The sequence below is a fragment of the Dermacentor variabilis genome, chromosome 2 (genome assembly GCF_050947875.1).
Source record: "Dermacentor variabilis isolate Ectoservices chromosome 2, ASM5094787v1, whole genome shotgun sequence".
NCBI classification, from domain to species: domain Eukaryota; kingdom Metazoa; phylum Arthropoda; class Arachnida; order Ixodida; family Ixodidae; genus Dermacentor; species Dermacentor variabilis.
This window is the reverse complement of record NC_134569.1, coordinates 185299030-185310946: the sequence shown is the minus strand read 5'-3', so window position 1 is coordinate 185310946 and position 11917 is coordinate 185299030. Positions and strand designations below refer to the sequence as shown.

The following is an 11917-nucleotide window of genomic DNA, read 5'->3' as shown; positions in this document are numbered from 1 at the left end:
AACCAATTTGCAAGGATGTCCTCACTTTCAGTGCACTGGAAAGTTCACTGTCTAAAGCATCTATAACCATGACAGTTGATTAGAAAACTTTCAGTAAATTTTGCAGATAAGATTTCTCGATCTCGATATTGTGACTTGTGTATGGACATCAGCAACAGAAACGACTGATGGTGAAGGCAGTATCACGCCACAAAGACATAGCGCCAGGAAACACGTGCCGTTTTGGCAGAAAAGGTGCAGATATTTATGAAACGATGTAATATCAACGCTCATATGCCTTCACAGCACAGCATATTCTTGGCATTCCAATATATTCACATTGCTCAGACAGTGCCTCAAACAAGTACAGCAATTATTCATACATGTTACCATGTTATTAGGCCACGTTTATGCATTCTGTTCTCATGTGCAGAGACAGTGCCATTTTTAACTGAAGCAATCAGCTTTTTACAATAACACAACTGAGCGCACAAATGCCATAAGAACATCAAAGGTTTTTTTTATCTACAAGAAATCCATCTGAAAACAGCTGGGGCATCTACATTTCGGAAACCATACACATATTTAATGACGATGTTTCAGAGCAATCACCCCATGTCATTTTGTGCAACATCATTGTCACACTGTTAGCACCAGGACCTCAAAACACATTATGGTCAGTTGTCGGTCCCTTTAACATCACTCGCCTTTTGTTTTCCTGTCAGAACATGTACATGTGGTGTTAGACAAAAATCAACACCTTGTGATATATGTTGTTGAAAGTGCACTTAACAGTGATCGCAGTTACCCAGACAGAATAATAACCTTGAGAAGTGCAGCACTGTTTGGATAAACATTCTGGACGTATATTTCATTTGTACTTTATTACAATGCTACAAAAAGTCATTATGCTTCACCGCAGAATCTATTATATCATTCTTGTCAGCTGCAGCAAGCTGCACCACTTGGTTCCCATTGTTCAAAGATGCGGTTTGAAAAGGTCAGTAGTGCTAAATTCCCGTAGATTATTCTGACTTCCATATTGAGCATGCCAACAACTGTATGTACATCATTCCTGCTTCTGCTCACTTCTTTCACCCACAGTATCAATGTCTTACCTTCTCTAGCACAATTCATCTTCTCTATTGTAATTTAGGTTTTGTCAACCCCTGTCCTTTTTCATGAGTGATAAGAAGGCATGAAAAGGGAGCATTTAAATAGATAATGGTAGTCATTGCAGCTGCATCAATCAGTAGTCTCTAACCTCTATGCAACCAGCATACAACCTGCCAGGTAAGCATTTGAGATCTCCCATTACCACTCTTGAAAGGTCTCAGTAAATGCTAGTGTTGAAATAATAACCACCAGCAGTTGCCTGTCCTATTATGTCTACGAGAAACAGTAATTCCACAGTGTATTCACACATTCAAGCAATCCATGGGTGCCAACCAGACATAAGACAGCAAAAGTAGAATATAAAACTATGAAACTTTAATAGAGACTGCAGACTTCGTACAGGATAGGGGCTAGAAAATAATGAATATCAAGGAAAGCAGCATGTTGTTGCAGACTTTTCTCATGCCAAAGGTCAGCACAAAATGAAGCACAAACAAAGAAATATGTGGCACCTCAAATCCATCCGAGATACAGTGAAGCAAATACAGTAGCGTCAGGGCGCAGAACGATGACTGCACAAATTGTGATCAGCACCATACAATGGAATGTTAACATGGGCACCTAAATCGTGCTCCTTAACAATGGAAACCAAATAATTGTCAATGTTGCATCTTGTTAGCCTTTTATACTGTTAATTGTGTTATCACACATGTATTTTGCTTCCATCACGAGTAAGTGCCTCTCTTCCATTTTATACATTCTGCGCCAGCAGCGAAACAACTTTTGCATATTGTTGACCAACTCGTGCTTGACCTAGTGTGGCTTTGGCACGAAGCAAGCAAAAATGGTACAAATAGTGAAAGGAGAAAACAAGCAGGTATGATAAAAAAGAAACAGGGCCGTTTGCAACTGCTTCACAGAAGATAGCTCCTCTAGTAGGCAATAGGCTTGCAAGAAAGTTTAAACAGACAAATAAAGTGTAACAAAAACTAGGCAATAATAAATTGAAAGAACCTTAGCAGTTAAGAGAGCAGCGAAACGAGGTGTAGTACCCAAGCAGATCACCGAGACAGGTCACTCCATTCCCACACACAGCTGCCAGTGCAATTTTGCCACTGATGGCAAGACCATGCTACACTAAGCTAATGGGCGAGTTGTCCCATGCTGCAGCATATTCGGACGAAGTACACCGCCTGGTAGCCGAGAGTGGCAGCTGTCAGCTGTACCTACTCGGACAGCAACGATGAGACAATGAAGATAAAGGAGGATGACCATCCTCCCCTTTTCTCTTGCAGTGGCTTTTCCTTCACCAATATCCTCGTTTCACAGACCAGGTTTTTGAATTGTCCCACGCAATGCGCCTGGCTTCACTCTGGGGAGGCTACTTGGTCTTCTTTTTGACCAGCTTGTTGGTGGCCTCCCAATAATAGAGAACCTGCACAAAAAGACCGAACAAAGATAGAAGTGCTGTAATTGAACACGGAATAACCTTAAGGAGACACTAAAGAAGAGTGTCAAACTAAGCTGTATCAGTAAATTCCAGTTTTCCATACGCACTTTTCCAACAGCTTTTCACTCTTACCATGACAAAATGCTTGGTAAGGCTGGGGAAAGAAACGGAAGACAGGTGGCGCCACAGCCCAATGTTAGCAAACCAAGTTGCCGTGAGATTGCAACAGCATCTACTTGAGTCTTGCTAAGTGTTTACCAGCAATGAAGGACTACCTTGACTTTTAATGAAACCGGAGACCGAAGTAGTCCGAGCTTCGAAAATCTATGAAAAATTTCTGGGGTATTACGTGCGAAAACCACAATCTGATTATGAGGTGCGCTGTAGTTGGAAACTGCAGATCAATTTGACCACATCAAAATACGGCGAGAATCCTTCCTTCTCCAAATGGCTGAAATATCAGAAAACGATATGAAATTCATGACGTCACAGTGCGGCTTATCAGTGGTGAGGTTTTGCCGCGGAATTCCGAAAAGCGAAGTTCGGCCTTCATTATTTCTTAGTGCTTACTTTTTACTGCGAAACAAATGACAATAGTTTTGAAAGAATGCCAGTATAAATTGATTTAGTGTCACTTTTTGTCTTCCCCCTTTATTTTTTAATAAAGACAAACAAAGTGAGTACTGTGCCAATGCGTCAAGGATTTCAAGAGCAATTGCAGCATGTCATAAACCACCCTTGGGGCAATTTTGTAGCACATGTTCTGTATGTTGAAACATGGTTAGAACTTGTCTTCTAAAGCTTCGTTCCCACTCCTGCCAGTGTTATTTCGGAGTGAGAAAATATACTTTAAAGAAAGTGCTGTGTATGCACATACTGCACGCAGGCGTATGAACAGAAAGGCAAGTGATCACCGACACCGCTGACGGAACCCGCACCTGTCCGAAGATGAGCGAGTTGGCGATGGTGGCGAGGCAGAAGGTGACAACGATGAGCGGGTCGCCGGTCTCGGTGAGCGAGGTGAAGATGCGCGCGACGCCACCCAGGAAGAGCAGCGCCGTCGTGATCAGGGACAGCTGGCCCGTGTGGCCTTGCCGGTAGTTGCTCCACACCTGCATCAGCTGATGGGCAGGAAGGCACAGGGTGTGCACAGTGGTCCCATTACAAACCCTCGAAACGACCGTCACCACGCAACGTTCACGAATTCACACAGCGTTCGGATAGTATAGAACACGTAATAGGTCAGCGTGGAAAGATAAGGAAATGAGAAGGGGAAGTCAGGGCGGCTGAACAGGCACTAAAGAAGTTGAATATTAATTGGACGTGGGTCGATCAACTTTTTTTGAATACGAATGGAAGACGAATAGTGAGTATTGAATATCGAATTGGATATCGAACAGTCAAACGCAGGTGAATATATTTTCAGTGGGAACATTCATTTCGGTGTAGTTATGCACCACGCTTGCCCTAGCTAGGGGAAGAAACAGCCATCGGTTAGGGTCAATCAGGATCAGTTTTACAAACAATATTACTAAATGTCATTAAAATAACTGCTCGAATAGTCTCACAAAATATTGAGCCTCGTTGCAAACAAGCTTTCCAAGAATTAATGGCTGCTGTAGGACAAGCTTTTTAAGTACGTTAAAGAAATGGTCCGCAAAAATATAATCAAAAATTGTGGCAAAAAAAAGAAGAACAAGCTGATGGGGGGCTTATGTGCCGTAAACACAAGCAAAACGGCCCATTGCAAACAAAAAAATAAAGCGTCACTGGCTGTAGCGTAAAAAGACGAAACTGCGACTTGACTAGAATGCCAGAAGCACTAAACGACAGACTACAAGCAATAATCACAGGTTCCCACATGCGCACTGAAAATAAACCTTGCATTATCCACTTTATCTATGCATTGCCTCTAAAACTTATGTCACGGTTCCACTTGTGAAAACGTACTCTGAAATCGGTGACGTCACATTAACGCACCAATGCTGATGTGTCGTCACGAAGTTTAAGAAGGGGAAAATTGTATACCGTTATCTGCCGTAACAAACATTGCTTTTCCGTTAAATGACGAAAAAATTTCTGATGGAATGCTTTGCTATTCTAAACTTATCTACAGTCTACCTCTTCCGTGTCCCTTTAACCGATTTGCTACGCTGCACCAGGATGCTAGTTAATGGTAGACGAAAAGATTAACAAGGAGCAAGAGAAAGAAAGCGGATAAATAAAGCAGACGCACGTTAAGAGAGCGTAGGTGTGTCGAAAGTAGGGATTAATTTCGACCGCCTTTTCAGATATAGCCCAAGGCACGATCGTTCCTGCGTTGAGCCTCGATCGAAAATACACTGTAAACGAAAATAAACCCACCTGGGAGTTTTTAACAGGTTATGTGCCCTAAAACCTCCTCTCCTCAAATATTTACTCCGATGTATGGGAGCAAAACAGCGCCATTCCCTTGTTTCACTCCGCTGGCTAGCTGCGGGAGTATTAGGGCGACATGACGCGATTTTACTCCGCTTAATAATCTTGTTCTCCCGTAAAACTCCGACAGGGAGTTTTAAAAAACTTCCCTCCGCCGAAGCAGGTTGGTCACGTGGCGCTTCCCATGAGGCTGTGCGCCTCGGCAGCCACCGGGCGCGTTCGGCGGAGTCGGCAGTGCTCATGACATCTGTGAAGTGTCGTTCCGTGACAGCGTTTCGTCAATTTGTTTCCCGTATTTCCTTCCAGAAAGTGTTATAGGCATGCCTGAAGCTCACTGTATCTCAGCTTCAAGTACGTTAGCTCTGATCACTTTGCTGACAACGACGAATGCAAGAGCAACGTTTTCTAGTGCGGAAAAAGGCTTAGGTATACCTCGAAGCTGCTCACTGGCTCGTGATGTCGGCTCAGGCTCTGACTGTGTTTTCGTGCTGCGTGACCCTGGCTTGTGTTCTTCAGTACGTGAAATACGACTTTTATGTCCTTTTGGGTACATGCTGACAACGTCTGGTGTAATGTTTGAAAGGACCACGTAGCAATGGCAACAGCAGCCACTGTTCGAGCGACGACGTCCGTGGTCGCACATGAGTGGCGTACCCCAAGTTCGTTGCGGTGCTGTGTTGCCAGTGAGAAAGACCGGAGTGCAAGCAACTGTTTTTATGCATCTGTGAACGGATATTCTTGCCCAAAGAAAAACGGTAGGACATAAGTATGCGTACTGTAAATAAAGCTTGTTATTGAGCGATGTGAATCGAATTGTTATCGCGCATATAGGTTTTGGTCACGTCGTTGCTTCCGATATTGCATTAACATTACGCTCTATCCGAGACATTGATTTAGACGCATGCCCTGTTGGCTCCGAGTTTAAGGATTCACTCGACAAATCAGCGATGTAGCTCCTTTGCACTACCGAGAGAGATTGCTTGGACGCAGGGCAAGTAGTGCAGTGTATAAGATGCATGACTGCGCATTTTTTGGTGTTACGTCGGCTACTGCGGGTCATGCTCACACGTAATAATTTCTTGCTACGCCACCACTATATTGCCAAAATTTAATTTTGCTATGAAGCGCACGCACTTACATCTTTCTTGCTTACTGTAACTAACGCACTACTTTTTGGTCGCGAACGCCGGCAGTGTGCGAAGTCGCTTCAGCACTCACAGAATGGCATGATAATTTTGAAAAATTACGCCATTAACTTTTTTCTCTCACTATTCTGAATTAACAGTTTTGTGTTGATTAAGGTATTCTGTTAATTTCAGAGAGGCAGATCTCGTATGAACGAGCATGTGAGTCGTAATTCTGAAAACAGCACAGCAGTTCCCTAGGCGGTTTCGAGGCACACAGTATCGTGGCTATATATACTGTCACCGTTGCTTCTTGAGTATCGCGTGTACGTGGGATGTCTTTCAAATTTCTGCATTGGGCGTTTCTGAAATGTTTATGTATGTCATGATATATGTGCTTTCATTGACTTGTTTCGTCGAATTTGACGCGGTCTGGTGTGCATATTTCCAAATTTGACCAGCAGTCTCTGTATGTAAAGATGTTCGCGCAAAGTCTCGCGATGCCTCTTTTTATACTCCCGTTGCACCTCGAAAAAACTCCGTCCATTGCAAAGCAATAAATAAAGAAAAGACAGAAAAAAATACTCCCATATTTCCACGCAAAATTCCGTTCGCACGGAGTAAAAATTCTACTCCGATCATACGGAGCATAATAAACTCCGAACCGGGGGGTCGCTAGAGGACAAGCATTATACTCCCACCTCGGAGTTATTTCCGTTTACAGTGTACGGTCACCGGGAGTCGAACCCATAACTTCGTGTCCGGCAGAGGAACTACAGCTGCAAAGTCATCGCTGTGGGCCGCAGCAACGATTAACCCCTTCGTGAAAAGCCATCGACATGGTTGTAACGAATTTATGGAAAACCGAGAGTCGTCAGCCTGCAACGCGCCTCCGGGATGCTGCGCCGCAGACGTCAGCGATGAGGCCAAAGGACTGGCGGCGTACCATTAAAAATAAATCAATAAATAATAATGACACCAGAATAGATAAGCGCGCATCTTTCAAACCGGCCTGTTCGCGTAAACACATTCTTCGAGCGAAAGGTATACTGTACGGCCCCGCCTCCTCGCATCGCTTTTTTTTTTTTTCCGGTCGCGGCTAAAGCAGGCCCTTCGCGGCTCGCTCCATTAGGCCACACCCTCCCCCCCCCCCCCTTCACGGATACGCGAAACTACCTCCTCGCTTCCACCCGCAGGACGGCGCGGCGTGTATCATCATCACTGGCGCAGCGTGTGCGCTACGTGCTCCGATCTTGGTTTGCTGGAACCAGGCTTATCCGGAATAGCTTGTGGCAGATGGCACGATTCCGTGCAATAATAATAATAATAATAATAATAATAATAATAATAATAATAATAATAATAATAATAATAATAATAATAATAATAATAATGAGTGATAGCGATCGTGATATAAACTGTAAGCCTTAACGTCTCGAAGTTTCACAGTGCGTTACGAAGGACGCCGTACATAGTGGAGAAATTCGGTTAATAGTAATAACAACCGGGAACGTTCTTTAAAGCGCACACAAAGCACGGTATACGCGAGTGTTTTTTCTTCCTTTTTTTTTCATCTTGCCCCCATCAGTATGCGACCTGCCGTGGGCAGGGAATCGAACGCGCGACCTCGTGCTCAGCAGCAAGACGCCGCGGCCACTCAGCCATCACAGCGCGTGTTCCGTGCACATCAGTTTGGATGGCTCGAAGAGGCAAAGGTTACCTGCACGACAGATGATGCTATAGCAACTTTTCCCTAATTATCTAATCATTCGCTTTAGGTCACACGTCTCAGTTAAAAAAAGTTTTAAGCCTATAGACGCAATGAAGCTATACACTTATTGAGCAGGACTAATCTCTGATTGTACAGCGGCAGTTTCCGCCAGCGATGTAAGCCGAGACGCATCGGTGAGTGGGTGCTACTGGCCACATTCCACAGCGATGGAGGATAGCGTTTTGACAGCGTTCAGTATACCGGCGCTTCCCAATTCTTACGCACCTGCATCCGCCCCCCCCCCCAAAAAAAAAAGGTAAGTACGACAATTTGCTTGAATCAGCCAGGTTCGAAACTGTATTCGAACAATAACTCGCACCTCCGAAATCGCCTGTACTCTTATCTCCAGCAGCGAACGGAGCTCGCGAGCCTAACGGACGGAACGGAAGCTGATCGACGTTGAGTGCTACAGGGTAAACATGATGTGATTTTTTTTTTTTTGTAAACATTAGGTAGAACTTATATCTAGACTTTACTGGGACTGGGCATCTCGCAGGCACTTATGACGCACAAGAGGCTTTAGACATCACGCCTTTCCGAACCAGTACGAACGTATGCACGAACGTACGTATAACTTGCTACTAATTAACCTGTCAGCCTGGCATAATTGCTAACTCACGGTATAACTGATTAACAGCGCGAGCAAATGAGGACAAAAGAAAACAACAGTGCTGGCCCCATCGTTCGCTTTACCTGCATATTTTGCTGTCGAAGTTATTTTTCTACGATAACTTGCTATCGCGCAAGTATAACAAACGCCACCGCAATGCCGATTCCACGGGGCGTCGCACGGCTCTACGAAGCCCACATAAGCGAGCGAGGAGCAGCAGCAGTCCGTAATGCAACGCAGGGAAAAACAAAAACAAAAAAGCGCGGCCGACGCCATCGCGCGTCGCGACCGGATGACGTCTCTCTTCCGCCGCTCGTTGCGGTGATCGTGTCTTCGCGGAGGGCCGACCTCCACGGGCAGACGCTCACGGGGCCACCCACGCAACAAAAGCGAGACAGTACGGTCAGCTGTAGCGGGCAGCGGCGTAGGAAAAAGCGATTTGACTGCTCGCCGATGAACGACCAAGAATGTCTGGGAGGCCCGGAAGCGAGGGTCACGCGGATAGCCCAGCGCAAGCAACTTTCCGCCGACATCTGACGACCGCGAGAGCCTACGCGGACGCGGTACGGCGACACCGTAAAGGAGAGGGGGCTATAGACGGTAAAATCGTCGTTCAAACAACAGCAGTAGCAGAAGTGAGAAATCGCAAGGAGGTGGAACAACTAAATACTGAATCTAAAGGAACACGAGAAACTGCGTCATAGTCGGAAAGCCTCGCAAGGCTTTGGAAAATAATGAATGCTTGCAGGTTCCAAGTCGGCATGTATAAGTGCCAGAACAGAGAGAGAAAAAGCTTAATACGTTCATATACACAGCTAGAACAGCGCCTTCGTGTGACCGCTGACGAGCGAGACGACAGACAGACGACGCGTATGGCTAAGAGAAGTAAGGGGCGATGGGAGGAATTCCCGTGCAGCCTATAGCGGCCGACCTCCACATATACTGACGAAAAATACGGACAACTCTTTCCGGGCGGCGGCCTGGCAAGTCACATGACAACGCACGCACACGCATGCGCTCACAAACACACACAGAGACGCACATAAACGCGCAAGCACAGATGCAGAAGAAAAAAAAAAGTGTGGATGCTGTCGCGAAACACGGTACGAGTCTCGCGAGAGAACACATACACGTGCGCCTTAGAGCCTCGCATCAGCAGCAGTAGCGCCTGTGGCTCCAACACACGCACGCACGGACACGCACACGCTCCTCGCGCGCAGAGAAACGTCGGCACGCGCCGAAGAGAGCGGCACGCGCGCGCGCGCGGCGGGCGAAAGGGGTCCCGCGTATTCAAAACGAGCCCTGATGGATGGCCCCGCGGCGGCGGCGGCATCGGCCCCCCCGCACAATCGGATCAGCTGAGCAGTCGAAGAAGAAGGGGTGGGGGTGGGCGCCATGTCGTCGTCGGGCCTCATTAGGCAGGCGGAGGCAGAGGAAGCACGACAAGGCCGCCAAAGCCGCCGTCAAGCGGGCCATGCACAACGCGTCGAGAGAGCCTTTCTCTCCCGACGAGCGCTCTGGCGCGACCGATGCGTCAATCGCGCGGCGGCCTCAGGCACAAAGAGGCGGCGGCCAACGCAAAGTCTGCGACGCCGAGGAGGGGAAAGCGAACGGGCCGCAGCAGGCCGTGCTCGCTCACTAGAGAAACTCGACGCCGAGCGCCAATGTTTCGTTTACGGCGATCGTATCAAAATGGTCGCTGGGCGAACATTTCGCTTAAATCGTTCGTTCCCTGGGTTCGAACCCAAGACAGCGCAGTACAAGACGCGCGGCGTATGCACAGGGGCCTCTGTTACGTCATCCCATATAGATGCGGGGGCGAGAAAACGTCATCTCTGAACTCCCGCAACACGGGTACGAAGCGCACACACACGCAACCGCTGTTCCCTTTTTGAGCAAGTGTCCACGAAGGTTGATGCAAGGAACCAGAGGAGAGATTGTGACGACGATTAGGCAACTATCGTTCGAAAGATTTGCACTGGCTATAGTGGTGGGCTGCTGAGCACGAGGTCGCGGGATCGAATCCCGGCCACGGCGGCCGCATTTCGATGGGGGCGAAACGCGAAAACACCCGTGTGCTTAGATTTAGGTGCACGTTAAAGAACCCCAGGTGGTCAAAATTTCCGGAGTCCTCTACTACGGCGTGCCTCATAATCAGAAAGTGGTTTTGGCACGCAAAACTCCAAATATTATTATTATTAAAGATTTGCACACGCAACCAATCGGTGCCCGTATCCCGCGGGCTCGAGCTTGGCAAATATTGGTTTCACGACAGGCTGAGACGTGAAGGTGGGGAAACGGTGCAGAGGAACGAACTACGGTGAAAATTCGATGCGAGTCCTATAGCAGTTACATTACGATACGGGGGTCACTGTTTTAACAGCGCAAGCTGCTAAATAAGATAAGGCAAGATACCCCGGATTCTTGGCCGCAGATCGGCCATCGTCGACGCTTGCGTGCCATCCAAACAAGATCCCCACGTGCGCGGTCACCAGCGCTGCGCGATGAGAAAGCTTCTTCACCGCAATACACGAAATAAATGGCGCGATTGTCAGCTGCAGTAGACGCGACTCGTGTCTATTCAAATCAAACGCACCGGAAATGAGGAGCCACATTTTAAACGATGCAGTTCATCTTCTATTCTTTTTTCGTCCGCCGGGATCGGCTCGGAGGCTGCATGCCACGACGCCGAATTGTCGCCGAGGTCGGCCACTCGCCGCGACGAAAACGAAACAAAATGGATCTCTGCAAAATACGGCCACTGATTTCTTAAAGCCGAAAAACGCTTTCCTCTTTCTTAGGTAGAAAGTCTGCGGATGGCGCAGCGGCAAATCTCGGCACCATTCTCGCGCCTTTGGCCGCCCCGTGAAAAGGAATGTGAACAAAGAAGCGAAGCGATTTGTCGGCTAACAACACACGAGAACGATCAGCAAACCATACTGCGATTCCTCATAACGTGAAATCGCTTACCGCAACAGCAGCAAGCTCTCACGGCAGCCACCGCGTCATCTTCTTAAAACAACCTATTTGCCATGTACAGTGCTCGCCGATTCAGACGCGATAACCGCAGCACATGCTGTTGCGGAGCTAGGTTGTGTCTCGAGCCCGGCTCCATATGGTAGCGTGGCGGAGGCTTCGGGTTGAAGAAGTCAGAAGCTCGGAAGTTGGGAAAACGATAACCAACAGGTTTACTGGCACTTGAACAAAACTTATTTACATCATTGAATAGGAAAAACTGAAAAAAAAGGTGCCGTTGTCAGATGGGAAGAGGACTTGGCAACCGGAGGTGCCGCGTCCCAGAGAGAGAGAGAGTAAAACATCTTTATTAATAATATCTGAATGCCGAGAGCAGTGTGGGAGGAACCCTCAGTCCAGGGTCCCTAAGATGATTCCGGCGATGTTTCGAGCTTACACGTACTCATCAACCAAACATCATTCGGTACACTGAG

General features: G+C 47.2%; 1 protein-coding gene across 1 annotated transcript in view; it reads right to left on the bottom strand.

The window, feature by feature from the left end:
* Nucleotides 1–1448: 1448 nt before the first annotated feature.
* Nucleotides 1449–11917, bottom strand: part of LOC142573000 (mannose-P-dolichol utilization defect 1 protein-like) — an 80536-nt gene continuing 70067 nt past the window's right edge. The window contains exons 5-6 of the mRNA XM_075682486.1: nt 3484–3666; nt 1449–2530 (exon numbers count right to left, since the gene is read on the bottom strand). Of these exons, the coding sequence (XP_075538601.1) occupies nt 2477–2530; nt 3484–3666 (237 nt within the window). The 3' untranslated portion in view covers nt 1449–2476. The remainder of the gene's footprint in view (nt 2531–3483; nt 3667–11917) is intronic.